The sequence below is a fragment of the Crinia signifera genome, chromosome 2, assembly GCF_055691185.1.
Source record: "Crinia signifera chromosome 2, ASM5569118v1, whole genome shotgun sequence".
Classification (NCBI taxonomy): domain Eukaryota; kingdom Metazoa; phylum Chordata; class Amphibia; order Anura; family Myobatrachidae; genus Crinia; species Crinia signifera.
Genome location: NC_139218.1, coordinates 101293324 through 101312741, shown reverse-complemented (window position 1 = coordinate 101312741; position 19418 = coordinate 101293324). Strand labels below are relative to the sequence as shown.

Sequence of the window (19418 nt, the reverse complement as noted above, 5' to 3'; positions counted from 1 at the left end):
GTAAAATTGTTTTTTTTTTTAAATGTTTTTACCATGTTTTTTAATATATTTTTAATATATTCTTATGTCTGTCATTTATCAAAAAAAAATGTAACATTAGTTTTTTTATATATATCCTTATGTAATGTGTATACACACGAAGTTGATTACTGTGGAACGCATACAACGTCCACTTCCTGCTTAATGACACGCAAAATCCGGAAGTACTGCAGAGAATTAAACAGCATCCTGATCCAGCCGCTGAATATCCCCGACGGCTGACGACTTTCGGTATAAGAATCTCCAGCATCGTGAGACTCACGTTCTCCTGCTCCGGCCGCTGCTTGTGCGAGGACGGCGGGTAACTTCCGGAGAATGCGTCATCACGCTACGCGTGATGATATGGAGAACATAAGCGGGGACACACTTAGGAACATGGACTCTGACAACTTCCGCCAGTACTTCTGATTCCTGGCGGAAGTAACATGACAAACGGGATGCACATTTCCTTTTTGGGAGTGTTTTGTGGTCATTTTGGTGGGACTTTTTGGGTATATAAAGCCCATAGGGGAAGCAGGAACTTATGCTTCTGATGAAGGTCTTCTAAGACCGAAAGCGCTTAAGCTATAAGTTCACTTTCAGGACTCAGGAGGACCCATTCCAGGGAGGGGATTCCTATTAAGGAGTATTTGGCGGTGACAGTTTCCGGGACTCTAACCTGACCTACTACCTTACTGACAACTATAGGACACCCTTCCAACGTGGTGGATATCTCCAGAGGACCTGTTTACCGATTGTACATTGGTGATATGCTTTTAAATGTTTTTCTTCATGTGAGTGCATATATAAAATAAATTGTTTTTTACTTGTCAAAAACATTATTGCACTATGTCCGCATATATTTGAGCTCCTTCTAGTGCCGTTGTATCCTGTTGAAACCTCTAAAGGGGAAGACTGATCCAGGTGATCCAGGCTATCTATATACGAGTGGCGTTACATGCTATATATTTATAGAGGAAATGTGAGTGCAACCAAAAAAATCTAAAATATCCATGGTGTAAAAACAATATTGCACTATTGTTCTCTTCTTTGAAGTTATTTCCAGATTTATAAGAACAGAGGAAGGATGAATACACTTAGATATTCAGGAAAGTTGAATATATTTTATTGGTGAAAAGACAACTACTGGTGGCGCTTTTTGGAAAAACACTCACTCTGTGCATGCTTATTTGACTTTCGTTTGGAGCTTTTTTTGGTGAAGGCTTCGTGTGTTTAGTACAGCTGCCACAGCACTTTGATTTTTTTGCGCACAGAAAAACAGGACTTCCTTTATTACTGTCTAATTTTTACATTATGAAAGAGCACATTATTCTGCTGAATAATAGAGATGAGCGGGTTTGGATCCTAGAGATCCGAACCCCCCCGAACTTACCTAATCCGAGACCGGATCCAAGGAGTTCGCCGGGTCCCGCCATCTTTCCGAGGCCAAAACTTCATCATCTCGCGTCGGATTCGCTATATCAGTCCCGGCTCTGGTGCCATCTTCATTCGGGATGTGTCCGTGCTGTCTGCAGAGGGGGGTGACACACATGGGGGCTGCAAGAGGGGGGACAAACTAAGGGGGAACTACTGAGCGGCCAGGGTCCAATTACTAAGGGGGTCCAATAACTGAGCGGCCAGGAACAACTACTAAGGGGGAACTACTGAGCAGCCTGGAAACAACTACTGTGGAATAAACTAAGGGGGAACTTCTAAGGGTACTATTCTGTGGCACTACTAGGGGGGCTGCTATATGGGACTACTGGGGGGACAAGGGGCTCTCTGAAAAAAAAAAGATTTCTATTTTTACTGCAGGGCTGCCAGTGTACCCTATCAGTCCAGCTGTGTTACCCAGTGTCCCATATCAGTCCATGGGTGCCCGCATGTGTGCCATATAATCAGTGGCGTAACTATAAATTTTGCTCCCCCAAGCCAAAATAGTTTTAGGGATAGATTAGAGTGAGACTGCAGGAGGGGAGAGTTTAGGGGGTAGGTTGTAGGTTGGGGTGAAGCTGCAGGAGTGGAGAGGTTAGGGGATAGGTTAGACTAAGGCTGCAGGAGGGGACAGGTTAGGGGGTAGGCTAGGATGAGGCTGCAGAAGGGGACAGGTTAGGGGGTAGGTTGGGGTGAGGCTGCAGAAGGTAGAGGTAAGGGGGTAGGTTAGGGTGAGGCTGCAGGAGGGTAGAGGTTAGGGCAGGGCTGGGCATTTGCGGCCCTCCAGATGTTGATGAACTACACATCCCAGGATGCTTTGTATTAGTTTGGTATTTGCTGAAACTGATGCAAGGCATGCTGGTATGTGTAGTTCATCAACATCTGGAGGGCCGCAATTGCCCAGCCCTGGGTTAGGGGGTAGGATAAGGTGAGGCTGCAGGAGGGGACAGGTTAGATGGTAGGTTAGGGTAAGGGTGCAGGAGGGGAGAGACTAGGGAGTAGGTTAGGTGAGTCTACAGAAGGGTACAGGTTAGGGGGTAGGTTAGGGTGAGGCTGCAGGAGGGGAAAGGTTAGGGGTTAGGTTAGGATAAGGCTGCAGAAGGGTAGCGGTTAGGGGAAAGGTTAGGGTGAGGCTGCAGGAGGGCAGAGGTTAGGGTGATACTGCAGGAGGGCAGAGGTTAGGGGGTGGCTGCAGGAGGGTAGAGGTTAGGGAACAGGTTAGGGTGAGGCTGCAGGAGGGGACAGGTTAGGGGTTAGGTTAGGATAAGGCTACAGAAGGGTAGCGGTTAGGGGAAAGGTTAGGGTGAGGCTGCAGGAGGACAGAGGTTAGGGTGAGACTGCAGGAGGGCAGAGGTTAGGGGGAGGCTGCAGGAGGGTAGAGGTTAGGGAACAGGTTAGGGTGAGGCTGCAGGAGGGGACAGGTTAGGGGGTAGGTTAGGGTAAGGCTGCAGGAGGGTAGAGGTTAGGGGAAAGGTTAGGGTGAGGCTGCAGGAGGGCAGAGGTTAGGGGGAGGCTGCAGGAGGGTAGAGGTTAGGGGGTAGGTTAGGCAAAGGCTGCAGAAGGGTAGCAGGTAATTTGTCTCTGACTGTAGCCCACTCCCTTCTCCTCCCCTGCTCTGTATAAGCTCTATTAATGTGTAACTTCACTGACCTGCGTGAACCATAGGTAAGGGAAGTGATAGGGGAGGATCTCCTGGCTATGGATGGAGGTAGCTGCTCACAGTGTGGGGCTTCTGTGCCTGGCTGCTGGAAGCTGTGTGCCCTGTGTGCTGTGCTGGCTGGGCAGTATCCTGCTGCTGATCGTCCCCAGAGGTCAGAGGAGCATGTGCATGGCTCTCCTCCAATCAGAGCTCAGTACATGCTCATCTGACCCCATTGCAGTGCCTCCTGGGATTTTTTACCCAGTGCACGGAGAGTACTGTGTGCTGCCCCCCTCCATCAGTGTTAATTGTCGTCAGACTTGTCCCTCCTGCTCTTCTACTTCGGGAGGGAGGAAGGGGCACTCTGTGTGTGCTGTGTGCACAGCGGAGCTGGAGGCAATGGAGGAGATGTGCCACCCTCTGGGGCAGTTGCCCAGCGGCAGATGACTCCATTGCCTCCGGCAGTTCCGCCCCGGGTGTACATCCATTCACATCCTGTTGGAAGCTGCTCACCATTAAATGGTTTTCCCCTCTGGATGCAGCGCGGAGTAAGCCAGGACTGAGGGGTACTGCATTGGCCGCGGGGTGAAGGAGGCCGCTAATGATTAGGGTTACCACCTCATCCCTTTAATTCCTAACACATTAATTACACAGGTTCTGTGGCAGTTTAAAACCAGGTGAAATGGAGTCTTGAATTCAGCCAGCCACAGAACCAGTGTAATTAATATGTGTCCGGAATTAAAGGGAAGAGGTGGTAACCCTACTGATGATGTCAGTGGCCATCCATCCCAGCAGCCAGGGAATACCTGCATTTACTGGGTAGCTGCCAGAAAATGTACAGTTACCACCCCCAAATGCCCACAGGGTGTCAATCACCCTGTGAGCATTCAGCAATGCACGGGCAGCTTGCGCATGCACACAGCATACTGTGCACATGCGCGGTCATTTGATAATCGCACATGCTGCGAAATTGCAGCCGTATGATTGGGTCTTATCAGGCCCCATGCCACCCAGTAGTTTTTCATATTCACATTATGCAACATTCAGTACTCCTTTTTCACATTAACCCCCCCCCCCTTCCAAAAAAAGGCATAGGTCATGTCACTTTACACATAAGTAATTCCCCTGTAAGTATAGGTCATTCCTTCTTTCACATATGCAAATCCCCTGTAAGATCAGTAATGCCACTCACCGCCTCCTGTATCATGGGTGCTCCTCATCTGTCCTCTAGCACCTTCAGTGCACATGGGCCCTCATTCAGGTTGGCTCAATAAGCTGCGAACATCACAGTTTACTGAGCACCTGAGCTGCTGCCATGCCGAATCTCCCCCCCCCCCCCCCCGCCACCAAATCACCTCGTTACCATGCAAGGGGATGTGTACGAGAACACATCCCCTCGCATGCCTCTGCTAGCAGGAGAAATCATTTGATGGACCATTGAATGATTTCTCCTGCCTTTGCAGTATAAACTGACTTTTATTTGCGAGCGCTAAGATGAAGACAGGGTGGACGGCTGATGATGTATGACATCAGCCACTACTCCCGGCAGACATCGGCCCACCCACGTACCCATGGGAATGCCCAGTGTTTTCATGGGGATGCCCATAAAACTTTGGGGGTTGCCATGGTCCATTGCCATCACTGCGTATAACTCACCGAAGCCATTCATTCACGGGGTCTGCTTATGCGCAAATACACGCTTGCGCATGCGCAGACCCCAAAACATCGGAACAGGTTAAAATTTCCCCCTGCTTCGATCACTACAGAATTAGACCCATGGTTTTGCCCATTTTGAGAAGAAATTTATCCTGCGATCAGGTCTGCATTAGGCCCTGGGTCAATGACCCAGGGTTGCAATCACACTCTTAGCTCCCCCCGCTCTACCATTCACATTTCGACCAAGTTGTGTACAATTTATTTGTCGTTTATTAGAAAAAGTAAGCAGACTAATCCTATTTTCTGTCAATTCAAATTCTTCTGAAAAAATAAAATAAAAAACAAGCTATAATTTATCTCTGTAGTCTCGCAGTACTGAATGTAGTTTTGCACTTTGCACTTGCACTTTTCTCTTTCAATAAACAGATCATTTTTCTTTTGCTGGAGCGCAAAAAGTGGTGATAATAACTGAAACAGTAGGAAATATAGTAATAGACTGTACGTTACTCCTTTTTATTACTTTAAACTATTTTTTTCTTCTGTTCTTCTGGGTTTTATTACACATGCCATTAATTCATTTCTTGCTGTCAATGTGAATATCAGTAGGAATTGATAATTAAGTGTACATTGTAAAATGTCCTCCCAAGCACATTGGCGGGCAAAGCATTCTAAAACTGATAGACTTTGATGAGCCAGCACATAGTAATGATCCTAATAAGCATTTGATTGTATTTAATTTGCACCGCAGCAGTCCAATGACAGTATAAATAGTCATTATAATGAAAAATGACAAGAGAAGCAAAACCTATGGTCAGATTTTTCTGTTTGAATGGATTTTCATTGCAGAAAAATAAAAACCAATCAGGCAAGGCTGTAATAGAAACTGACAATACCAGATACGCTTTACTGTAATAAGAAGCAACGGGATGATGGAACAGGAGTGACTATTATAAAGACTTTTCTGGAATATTCTAATGAAGCACAACACGGCAAAATATATATCATAGGCCACCCTCCTTTTTAAGAATTACATTTACTATAATAATCGTTTATCTGCCAAATTAAAATATTGACATTTTAATGTTTAAGTTCATAATTTTTAATATAACACTTTTAACAACACACATATAGAGAAGACCACTTCTGCGGTGTAGAAACGGTTCAATTCAGTGTCATTTTAGATTTAATTTAAACTATATAGTCCAAATGTAATCGAAAATGATACTGATTCAGCGTTAGCTGCATTCGATGCAGCATCAGGATCGAAAGCAGAAATAGACTTGGCAGGCAAATCTATTCCTGCATTGAAGGCAGTGCAATTCTGCTCAATGCAGCACCCCCCTCCCCCATGCGCCATCCCTCCCTTCCTCCTCTCCGATGCCGGATCTCCCGGCAGCCATCGATATCGAATCAGTATTTGCAGCCGCCGGGTTGGGCTGTGTGTACACGGCATTGCACAGCAAACATCTAAAAAATTGGAAAAAGTTAAAGAAAATTGTGAATACATATAAAAACAGGACAGGGAGATGCAAGTTACATATTATTGCATGGACAAAAAGTTTTGAATATGTAATAAACTTAGGGATAAACAAATGTCATAAATGTTTGATGGTGTAATGGTTAGCATTCCTGCCTCACAGCACTGAGGTCATGGGTTCGATTCCCTCCATGGCCCTAACTGTGCGGAGTTTGTATATTCTCCCTGTGCTTGCGTGGGTTTCCTCCGGGTACTCCGGTTTCCTCCCACAATCCAAAAATATACTGGTAGGCTAATTGGCTCCCAACAAAATTAACCCTATGTGTGTATGTGTATATGTGTGGTAGGGAATATAGATTGTAAGCTCCACTGGGGCAGGGACTGATGTGAATGTTCAAATATTCTCTGTAAAGCGCTGCAGAATATGTGTGCACTATATAGGAAACGGTTAATAAATAAATAATGAATAAATAAGTACACTACTCTCATACATGACTTTCTAGTCAAGCTCACCAAAAGAAGCCTGGAGACGAGATGCAGCACTGTCATATAGGATCCAGACTGTAATGTCATTAGGAAATTTCCATGATTTACAGGTCCCTGTACAGGGGTAATGGCTAAACAACATCATTGCCATCTTTAGCCCATTGTCCTTCATGGTGCCCAAAGATGTACACTGCTTTTAACTTCTTCCTCCAGCTTCACTAGGATGTGGGCAGGATGCGGGATGGCCCTCTGCTCTTTCTGTGCCTGTACCCTCCCAGATGCTTCCGGAGGCTCCTGATTTTTAGGGTAGCCCCTAAAAATCAGGAGCCTCCTGAAGCATCTGGGAGGGTAGGCAAGTATGAATACTCTAATAACAGGAAACTAAAAATAGGAAAAGGGGAAATGGAATTGTATGCCAGGGGATACAAAATAAGGTCTGTGTGTTTAGGAAAAATCGAAGAGGCAGAACCCTGTCAAAAACTGGCCAAACATCTAAACAAAGGAAAAGGAAGCCACTAAATTAGTGGAATATTGGGCGCTGGTTGGTAACAGTTATACAAACAATATTTATCTTATAATCGTTTGAAATTTAATTGCTTAGTATTATAGCTTGCAGTTCTCCCTTGTGTACCAGTGTGGATACACCCAGTCTGTTTATCACCTGACTTTTTGGGGTACAGGTTCTAGACAGATATATAAAGATAATTAGAAAACGAGAAATGGAGTATCTGCGCTGTTTTTTAGTTTATTTAATAATTTTGCACCATGGATGAAATCACTTTACATACACAATTTTTATCTGTTTATGAATATTTATTTTCATTTTATTTGTATAAAAAGGAATTCTAAAACAGTACAATTTTTAAATAGGCGGCCACCTACAGATATAGAAAGAAGTATTATAGCGATTGCATAAATATTATTTATCATGCAATCGATATATACACGTGAACAATTGTATAAAGGAATGATTTCACATATAGAATAAATCACATTTAAATAGAAAAAAATATATATAATAATAAAAATAAATTTTAAATTTTCATACGATATAATAAAATCAAATTACATATAAAAAACAGTAAACTTTGTGACTTATAGCCCCAGGATGGCGAAAGCTGTATAGCTAGTCCAGGTATCTAGAATTCTGGACAGATATTATAACTTTTGAAGAAAGACTGAACTAAGCGGGTCACTTTCCATATAAAACCTTTTAAGTCTTTTGTTAAAGAAACAGTCTTTTCCAATTAAAGATGATTTTATACGCAAGATATTTTGTACGCACACACTTGTAACTGTAGATGACTTGGCAATATATGCCTTTTGAAATAAAGTAAATTTGCACAGCGGTGCGTCTCTCACCTGCACAGATTGTGCGTGGATACTTGTCCCAGCAGCGGGATGTCTGCACGGGCTGTGTAGATAATTGTCCCAGCAGCGGGACGTCCGGCTGCACACACTGCGCTTTGGTGTATGCGCTAGTTGTGGAGTGTCCCTCCGGTGAGCGGGGTGATCGGGGAGGACGCCGCGTAGATGTTGTTGGCTGGCGTCTCACTCACCCGTAGTTGGAATCCAACAGCTGGCGCTGCTCTCACCTGCGCCGCTGTGTCACCTATTTTCTCACCGGAGTTCTCCTAGCAGCTTGGCTGGCGTGATGACGTAAGGCTTGGTCCGTTCTTTCTCCCAATGAACTTGTGCTGGTAGAAATAAATGTGGGAGATTTATCGGAATCCAAGCGAATAAATTTCTTCTCAATTGAAGGCTGTAGGCTGGGTGAACCTCTAACGCGTTTCGCCCTATCAGAGGGCTTTTTCAAAGAGTGATATTAGTTTGCTCAGTGTGGCTTTTTATACCCAGCTACAAATTGATTTTCCAATTTCATTGGACAAGAGGATGACACAGGTGTGTCTGGTCATTTTAACCTCTTGTATGCTTTTTCTTCCGCAGTCCACAGGGGTTTTTTAGTCACATCATAAACATAAATCAAATATATATATATATATATATATATATATATATATATATATATAAATAAATATAAATAAATAATGCAACAAACAATTTTCTACATATAATTAATTATAAAAAGCAAATACTGATATAAATAATATTAATAATAATAATAGCTCTCGATTTTTATTTTTTATTCCTTTCTACAAAAATCATCAATTAGATTAGATTGTCCCATGTTGGACTCGAACTCGGCACTCCATGATCTCTAAACTGACTCCCTACCTATTGTGCCACTTGAGTAGAGACATTTTTTCTTTATTTTCATAGTCCTAAATTGCTCATTTAATTTTCATTTTAACGTTATTTTCTCTCTTTACTTCATCCTCCATTCGCTTGTATATAATTATCAATTCATATATCTGTCAGGGGGACAGATTTAGAGAGCTGGCAAATAAAGAAGCATTTTGGATATTTCAACTACAAACATTAACCCCCTTAGGGTTAAATGCCAATATAGATCTAGAATCTTTCATCTAGAATACTTTTTGAAGAGTAAGATAAATTGATTGGAGACAACAAATATATATCTTGCATGTTCACCAAGCTGTGGGCTGCAGTCTGTAAGACGGGGAGCACTGTGACTCCAATATCCGTCTTCATTCCCGTTGTAGAGTGGCACTTCAGCGGGGTGAAGTACGGACCAGAAACAGTCTGTGTAAATCCATAGCTGGGTGTAATATAGTTAGGATATACTCTGATAAAACTTATGTAAACTAAATTAGAGGCAAATGCCATTTAGCGCAAATGTGTAATTATTGGTAATTCGATGGAATAAAGATGTTTCTGAGAATATGATTTGATGTTAATTTAACGAATAGTAATTTAATGATAAAAAAGACAGATATATGAATTGATAATTATATACAAGCGAATGGAGGATGAAGTAAAGAGAGAAAATAACGTTAAAATGAAAATTAAATGAGCAATTTAGGACTATGAAAATATAGAAAAAATGTCTCTACTCAAGTGGCACAATAGGTAGGGAGTCAGTTTAGAGATCATGGAGTGCCGAGTTCGAGTCCAACATGGGACAATCTAATCTAATTGATGATTTTTGTAGAAAGGAATAAAAAATAAAAATCGAGAGCTATTATTATTATTAATATTATTTATATCAGTATTTGCTTTTTATAATTAATTATATGTAGAAAATTGTTTGTTGCATTATTTATATATATATATATATATTTGATTTATGTTTATGATGTGACTAAAAAACCCCTGTGGACTGCGGAAGAAAAAGCATACAAGAGGTTAAAATGACCAGACACACCTGTGTCATCCTCTTGTCCAATGAAATTGGAAAATCAATTTGTAGCTGGGTATAAAAAGCCACACTGAGCAAACTAATATCACTCTTTGAAAAAGCCCTCTGATAGGGCGAAACGCGTTAGAGGTTCACCCAGCCTACAGCCTTCAATTGAGAAGAAATGTATTCGCTTGGATTCCGATAAATCTCCCACATTTATTTCTACCAGCACAAGTTCATTGGGAGAAAGAACGGACCAAGCCTTACGTCATCACGCCAGCCAAGCTGCTAGGAGAACTCCGGTGAGAAAATAGGTGACACAGCGGCGCAGGTGAGAGCAGCGCCAGCTGTTGGATTCCAACTACGGGTGAGTGAGACGCCAGCCAACAACATCTACGCGGCGTCCTCCCCGATCACCCCGCTCACCGGAGGGACACTCCACAACTAGCGCATACACCAAAGCGCAGTGTGTGCAGCCGGACGTCCCGCTGCTGGGACAATTATCTACACAGCCCGTGCAGACATCTGAGCACGGTATATGCAGCAAGACATCCCGCTGCTGGGACAAGTATCCACGCACAATCTGTGCAGGTGAGAGACGCACCGCTGTGCAAATTTACTTTATTTCAAAAGGCATATATTGCCAAGTCATCTACAGTTACAAGTGTGTGCGTACAAAATATCTTGCGTATAAAATCATCTTTAATTGGAAAAGACTGTTTCTTTAACAAAAGACTTAAAAGGTTTTATATGGAAAGTGACCCGCTTAGTTCAGTCTTTCTTCAAAAGTTATAATATCTGTCCAGAATTCTAGATACCTGGACTAGCTATACAGCTTTCGCCATCCTGGGGCTATAAGTCACAAAGTTTACTGTTTTTTATATGTAATTTGATTTTATTATATCGTATGAAAATTTAAAATTAATTTTTATTATTATATATATTTTTTTCTATTTAAATGTGATTTATTCTATATGTGAAATCATTCCTTTATACAATTGTTCACGTGTATATATCGATTGCATGATAAATAATATTTATGCAATCGCTATAATACTTCTTTCTATATCTGTAGGTGGCCGCCTATTTAAAAATTGTACTGTTTTAGAATTCCTTTTTATACAAATAAAATGAAAATAAATATTCATAAACAGATAAAAATTGTGTATGTAAAGTGATTTCATCCATGGTGCAAAATTATTAAATAAACTAAAAAACAGCGCAGATACTCCATTTCTCGTTTTCAAACATCTAAACAATATTGTTCCAACCAGACAACTAGTTGGATGCTTGGAATGATAATGTGATGTGCCCGGGCAAACCAATGATGAATCATTTGTTCACAAACAGGTCCCCATACACTTGTGATACTTGGTCTGTTTCCACCCAATTCCAACAGATCAGTGTCACGCTCCACCGCGGCGCTGACCGTGGCTACTCACCCCACCGGGCCCTTCAGTCTCTGCGCCGCGGTGGTGCTGGGCCGAGGGGGTCCTGGGGGCTGGTTGCTGGGGGGGGGGCAGTTATGTTTGGTTCTTCCCTACCTGGAGCCCTTTATGCCAAGTCGCCATTTCAGTTACAGTTAATAACTCAGTTACAGTTAATAACTCCCAGTTACAGTTTTTTCTCCCAGGACCCTTACGCCAAGTCGGCCATTTCAGTTACAGTTAATAACTCCCATGACCCTTACGCCAAGTCGGCCATTTCAGTGACAGTTATTACCTCCCAGGACCCTTTACGCCAAGTCGGCTACTTTAGTTACAGTTATACCTTCCGGAACCCGTCCAAGCCAAGTCTGAGCCCTCAAACATCACAACGGACCAGAAAGCAGCTGCCAAGAGGAAGAGACAGGAGCCTTACCATGAAGTAGGAGTATACTGAAAAGTGGGCCAAACTGATGAAGGCAGATCTCGCTGATACAGCCGCCGCTGACTGAGGTAAAGGGAGGCAGAATCTTAGACAAAATCCGGAGCTTCACATAAATACTAAGGGAGGTAGACATAGGTACACTGACCATCCCAGCAGTAAAGGTTGACAGGGAGGCTGGATGAATAGAGGTAGCACTATAAAATGTTTATGGCAACATTGCACCACTTAACAGACTAATGCAATTAGCCCAGTTTTTACAGACTACCTTGTTAAAACAGTGGTGTTATAATTCCGCTTCTTATAATTATTGTACATCAGAGTAGGAATTATTACTGGCCACTTAACTCACCTCCTCAATCTTACCTTTAAGGTCAGGAAACAACCTTTCCCCACAGCCTCTATAAAAGAGAGAATTGAATAACTAAGATCATTTAATATAAGCTATTATTTTAACCTTCAGAGTATGGATTTTGTAACTAAACAGTGACGCAAGTAGAAATGACTTCATGGAGGTACTATAAGTGCACGCCGTAAGCGTGCACACCAAAAGTGGGCATGGCCATGTGTCAAGATTACTGGTTACAGGACAATAGGGACAATAGGGACATGGCCACATTATGACACACACCGTCATGAGTCTTACACATTACACCACACGCCGTAATGCCCATTACACATTATGCCTCACACGGTAATGCCCATTACACATTTTGTCCCACACCGTAATACCCACTTGACATTATGCCCCACACTGTAATGCCCATTACACATGATGAGACACAGTGATGCTCATTACATATAATGCCACATAAGTGCCACTTACCCATGTGCTCATTGGTAGGACTTTCTATTGACTGTCGGACCCAGCACATTATTTCAAGTACCCCCTTCCTTACGTTTTGTGTTAACAGCCGACAAGAAAACAATATATATATATATATATATATATATATATATATATATATATACCATAGACAACTTGAAGGTTCTAACTATTTTCGGAATTTTAATATTCCTTCATCAGAGTACAAAGATATGAATGCAGACACTTACCTATATAGACTTCCCACCCACGTGAACACAGCAGGTCCAGCGTGGCGCAGCGCTGGGCGATGACGTCATCAGGGGGCATCCCGCACTGACTCAGACGCATTGCCATGGAGACCTGGTAGATACAATAGTGAAAACAAATGGATTTAACCGGAGCAGATCTTTTTACATTTCAAACATGAATGCGTTGGTATACGTCGGGGCGACACAACTGCCCATTGCGCACCCCTTCAACTGCAGAAAGAACTCCCCATTGAAAAGAAAATAATTGCGCGTGAGTGTCAATCTATCATCCAGTACACTGACTAACTCTGAGACTGCAGTGCTGAATCATGGCCTCTCCTTTGTTCCAACCAACCAACACAATCCGTTTAAAAGTAAAGTGGAAATGTACAAATTTGGACGTTCACTTAGACTGAAGCAACATTTCGGCAATGTCATATCGATCCCTCGTGACTTACCAACCTGCCTACGAACAGCTTCAGTTTTTGACCCACCATCTAATAATCATTCAATTAAATGCTATAATCGCATTTTAGATAAGACAGATTGTTATGATCCCTCCTCCGACAGTGGTAGGCACAAACATTTATCACAAGCGGAATTCAAAGAACTTAAAACATTGGGCACTTTTGACGACATTATCATCAGGTCGGCAGATAAGGGCAGTAGCGCACGCAGGGGGGGGTTTCCGAGTACCCAGAAACCCCCCCAGAAGTCTAAGGGCCATAGGCTGAAAGCTGAGGGTCCCCTCTTTCCATGGGTACAAGAATTTTACAAATCGGCCCTTGGGAACCGGAGATATATGACTTCAAAGCAGTGGTCCCCATCCAAGGCTGTTAATTGCTATTCCCAGTCAGATATTTCAGGTTCTGTCTGACATAGAGTTTTTCTGAGGGTACAGTCCAAAAGCTGGGACTCTGCTTCTTTTATGGACACTAGTAGCTTGTCTCTACTGTTCCCAGAACCAGAGATATCAGCCTTCCAGCAGCTGGTTACTGCTCCAGCTCCACACACCTGGTATGTAGTTTTATATGCTCATTGGCAGATTGCTCTGCCTCCTGAACTCTGATCTCCTAGTCCCCAACACCATTTGGTAGGTGGGATTATCTAGTTTTTAATTCCATTACAATCTATTAAATCTATTTCCGGGAACTGGAGATATCTGCAGTCAAGCAAGCTGTCCTCCCACCAGAAAATTATGAATATTAAGCCCACTCCACTATACACCCCTCCTCTGCATATTAAACATCCTCTACCACCCTGGAAGTTATGTATCAGGGCCCCTTCATTCAGCCCAATGCCCTCATCTCCCACCCCATCTCCCACCATCTGTGCAGTAAAGGGGTAATTAGTGGAAATTACTGATCCAGGCCCTACATGCTGAGCAGTTGATATAATACCCCCTACCACCCGCGGGACATCAAAGCTTCCCCCACCCCTACCGCTGGAGGATCGGTAGGGGCCCCAATACATTGCTATGCCCAGGGGCCTACACTGCTGTTGATGCCCCTGTATGTATATATATATATATCAATATATATATCTAGAAGAAGGCAGAGAGAAGGCGCTTCATGGTGCAATATCATTTAAAAAGCTTTTTAATGGACAATGGTAAAATCCAGGCACAGGCAAATATAAAACTCGTACCATGTATAAAAGCACTGTGGGCTGGGTACCACAAGGTTTAAGATATAGCCAGAAGGCTAAACTGCTCACACTTTGGCGCTGGAACCGGATTCTCCTAGAACACCGCTATGCTGGTTTGCAGAGAAGCATGCAGGGGGCACCAGGGACCAAACGTCAGCTGTGAGTTGAGAGGAGCGTCGTAGGCCACGCCCTGACGCGTTTCGTCGTGTAGACTTCGTCAGAGGGCGTGGCTACTACGTACGCTCTGACAATTTAAATAGGACAGGCAGTCAATCAATAGAAATTTGCAAGCGGCAATTGGTTGCCGGAAAAAAGTGGGCGTGAACATAAGCAGATGTGGGACTGGCCTCTACACTGTTTATGTGGGGCGGCCCGACTGTGATAGGTATGTGGCCGACCGCATCAAATGACGCGGCACATGGTGCGCGTCAGATGACGCGATGTACGGATTTTACCATTGTCCATTAAAAAGCTTTTTAAATGATATTGCACCATGAAGCGCCTTCTCTCTGCCTTCTTCTAGATATCCTTCGCTCTGTGGATTCCAGAGTCCTCACCCCATAGAGAGAAGCAGCGGCAGTTTGAAAGAATAACTTTGGTGCTAGCATCCCCTTGTCTAGTTACTGGGGTTTTGCATTTACTGGTGACTTTCTTTGAAATACACTTGGCGCAGGGGTTCATGCCCACTCCATATATATATATATATATATATATATATATATATATATTTGTTTTTATTATTTATATACATTTGGTCTATCTATAATACTTTAACTGACCCAGCATATACTGGGTCACCTAAGTGTCCAATTCCATGCTTTGCTCCGCCCCTCTGGAAACCCCCTTCTGAAAATCCTGCGTTTGCCACTGAAGGGGGGTGCCGTGGTAGTTCTGGACCTTGATTTCTACAAACAAGAGATCTATAAAAAAAAACTTGCGGACACCACTGTATATCGTAAACTTGACAGTGATCCGACCCAATGTTTCAAGAGGGAATTGGATGCCATCTTACAAATGGCAGTATCCAACAACATCATTTCCCAACGCTGCATGGATGCGCTAAAGGTGACCACTCCACTCCAATCATTCCACTGCTATACACTCTCCCTAAGCTCCATAAAAATGCCACCTCTCCCCCAGGTCGACCGATCATTTCAGCCCGTGGTTTCTTATACCACTCTATCTCTCAGTACCTTGATGTTTTTTTACAACCGGTTATCCGAGAACAAGCCTCTTATTTAAAGGACATGACCAACTTCATCCTTAAACTGCAATCATTGCCACCACTACCCCCATACAGTACTCCATGCACCCTCGAAGTGGATAGCCAATACACCAATATCCCCCACGATCGGGGGTTGGCAGCAACGCGTAAACTCATCACCTGCAATAATAAATACATTCCAGTATAACTGGGGCATAACTGGGGACATCTGTAACAGCACTACTGAGGACATATGTAACTGGCACTAATTATGTGCAAGAAAATGATTGCTTGGTATTTAAATTCAGTATCTGAGATAGTACACAAACTTTGTTTCATGTTTTGAAACCTTGTTTTAGGCACAAATAAAATATATGTGTGTAGTTTAATGTGTATGACGTGCTTATACAACATAAATGCAATTTACCTTGAGAAACAGTACATCATTGAAACATAAAAATATTATGAAATACGGAATCATCCGTTAACCAAAATTCTTCTGGTCCTGAGCATTTTGGATAAGGGATACTCAACCTGTATTTAACAAACAAATCTAAAAAATTACATAATAAAAACGGACAGAAAGAGACATTTTAAAATAAATAGTCTCAACTTTGTGTGCACGAGGTGGGAATCCCCCAATGCATCTGCTGGCTTCTTCAAGACCCCCTTGAAGTATAGCAACATCTTGTAGCATTTGCACAATTTGCAGTTTTTGTACATGAACACATGTTTTTCATCAGATAATGTATATTTTAATGTATATTATAGGAAATATAATGTTTTTCGCATTTATGTAAGCACTATTTAGATTTATGCACATTCTTGCACTTTATATTATGCTATTTGATTGAGTTTTGTGCTTTTTCCAGTGCTCCCTCACTGCCACCAGGTCTCCTACACTGATGTCGCGTCACTTCGGGTATGAAACCTGGAAGTCACATTCACAGACCCGGAGGGAGGACGGACACGTCTAAGCTCCTTGTCTGTAAGTATTTATATAAAATTTTGGCATATTTTTATTTGTAAGTCCTAAAGATGGATGTAGATCTCACCAGTGGCAAATGCAGGATTTTTAGAGGGGGGTTTCCAAAGTATAATCTAAAATCTCCCACTCTGAAAATTGGTCTTTTTATACACTGGATACTGTATGGAATACAGTATCAATATTTAACAGTATATATGATCTATAGTATAGGCTGTTTCAAACATTTAAATAAGATAATTGGTCAGGAAAAGGTTAAACATATAATAATCAATAAATACACAAACATAATAGAACCACTAAGCTCACAATCTCCTACTTCATTGTAAGGCTCCAGTCTCTTCCTCTTGGCAGCTGCTTTCTGGTCCGTTGTGATGTTTGAGGGCTCAGATCCACACACACACACACACAGTAAATGTGGTAGAAGAAGTCGGAACACTAGGCATGTGCAGCAGCTCTGCTCTGTCCCTTACACTGCATGATGTGGTGGCAGCTCTATTGATCTATTGATGGAAGGGGGTTTCCAGGCAACCAAAAACCCCCACTGCGTTTGCCTATGTGCACATAGGGCCTAATTAAAGTTCTTTAATTGACAAAACCATGTGCACTGCATGCGCAGAGGGACTCCCGGGCCTCAGAGAAGTCCAGGACGCGATGCATCGCAAGGGACAGCTCCTATTGCAAGATCTGCCCCTTGGGTTACTAATTGCATATGCTAGTGCATAGGAGAATAGTAAGAATGCAGTAGCTGGCAGAGACAGGCGGCGGATGTTAGTACATCCCACCAAATATATCATATATTAGATCGATAAAGCACTGAATATAATGACACTTATTTAAAATTCTTCATTTTGTTTTAAGTACATATTTATTATTTCAACTCTTTCTGAAAATCTATTTTGCACAAATCTTAATCATTATTACATTGTGCATGCACCATAGTATACGCACCTTTCAGCAAATATAGGTCATATTAGACACATTTACACTTGTGACTGATTTGGTATATATGGTATATATTTGGTATATACAGATGTGTCCTATACACCTTTCCCTTTTTGTTTAATGTGGTATATGGTGCATGGCTATAATGCTCCATCAGGAGTAATGATTGGATGGAGTCATATTTGTGGCACTTCCTGCAAGGCCGCACCCCATTTTGTCACTGTGCGAGGCATGGCCAGCGCTGTGTAAGCTGCTGACTATGCCCCCTGTCCCTCCGTGGATAGATGCTGTGCAAATGTTACTTGTGCCCTACATGCAGTGCACATAGGGTCTGCTTCAGACCCGATCACTGGGCTGTGAAGTTGCAGCCGGAGCAATTATCAAATTACTGCGCATGCACATGGAACATAATGCAAATGTGTGAGGTCTCTGTGCCTTAAAACCTAGCATCTTCTTTATTTGCAATCTGTTCACAAGGTGATTGACAGATGGCTGGCATCTAGGGTGGCAGCCAGCCGTTTAATGGGAGTGTCAGAGAAATAGGCAGGCGTGGATAGATGTTTTCAGGGAGGACCTCTGACGTCATTCAGTGGCAGAACTCTGGGAGGCAATGGAGTCATCTGCCACCGGGCTCCTGCTCTGAAGGGGGCACCTCTACTCCCCTGCAAATTGAAAGCCATTGAAATAGCATCTGTGGCTGAGTTCTGAAATATATATGTGTTCTTTCTCTCTCAATATATAAACATATATATTTCATAAGAGACGTGTGTGTGTGTGTGTGTGTGTGTGTATGTATATATATATATATATATATACATACACACATATACATACATACATACATACATACATACATACAGTGGTCGAAGTGGAAATTTTGAAGTGGGGGTATGGAAAGATAGTAATAAGCCCTGTGATGCTGCCTCTGGAGAGCTGCTGCCTGTGTGGAGTGCGTGCGCTAAGCCCGCTGCCTGTCTTATATTTTGACAAGCGCAGGTGGAGGCAGCTGGCAGCAGCAGTGTCAGGGAGGGGAGCAGGGGCATACCTAGAACTTTGTGGGCCCCATACCAACAATTTGGAAGCCCCCCCCCCCCATTGTTACAAGAGAGAGGGTGTGAGGGAGAGATGAAGTGAGGGAGAGAGGGAGTGAAAGATGGTGTCCGGTAGAGGGGGGGGGGGGGGGAGATTAGAAAGAGGGAGGAAAAAGAGAGGGGAAGTGTGGGGAAATAATATAGGAGTAGAGAGGAGGAAGAGAGAGACTAGGGGCAGAGAGAAGAGAAAGAGGGGCAAGAAGAGAGAAGAGAGAGCAGGTGAGGGGGGAGAGAGAGAGCATGGGAGAGACAGCAGGTGGGAGAGAGGGGGTCGGGGAGAGAGCATGGGAGAGGGGGTGAGGGAGAGCATGGGAGAGACAGTGGAGGTTATTCTGATCGGAGCGGCCAAACGTGCGTACGTTCACTATTAACGTACGCTAGCCGTACGCGGACGTTGGGGTTAAGTCCACCCACAAATCAGCCGCTTACGTACGGGCAGAAATAACATAGAGGGGGAGTGGCGTACAAATGAGCGTACGGCAACGTACGCGGACGGCCCAGCCCTTGCACTCCGACAACAAGCGTACAACTGAGCGTACGGCGCCGTTTACGGACGTCTTTCGTCCGTCTTCCCACCGACTTCTTGCGGAGATCTGAGCGTACGCCAGCTTGCACGGACGGGTCTCTATTGTTTTCAATGGAAAACACAGCT

General features: G+C 43.2%; 1 protein-coding gene and 1 long non-coding RNA gene across 4 annotated transcripts in view; one reads left to right on the top strand and one right to left on the bottom strand.

Moving 5' to 3' along the window:
• Nucleotides 1-19418, top strand: part of LOC146058802 (uncharacterized) — a 780737-nt gene that overhangs the window by 256611 nt on the left and 504708 nt on the right. The gene's annotated exons all lie outside the window — the stretch shown is intronic.
• LOC146059935 (uncharacterized) overlaps nt 4491-19418 on the bottom strand; it is a 76359-nt gene continuing 61431 nt past the window's right edge. For 2 of the 3 annotated variants that reach the window (XR_014470339.1, XM_083172625.1), the window contains exons 2-4: nt 12895-13006; nt 12191-12239; nt 4491-6214 (exon numbers count right to left, since the gene is read on the bottom strand). Coding sequence is in view for 2 of the 3 variants with exons in the window: in XM_083172625.1 (XP_083028751.1) it covers nt 6073-6214; nt 12191-12239; nt 12895-13006 (303 nt within the window). In the remaining variant the exon portion in view is untranslated. The remainder of the gene's footprint in view (nt 6215-12190; nt 12240-12894; nt 13007-19418) is intronic. The other variant, XM_083172626.1, reaches the window with a different exon arrangement.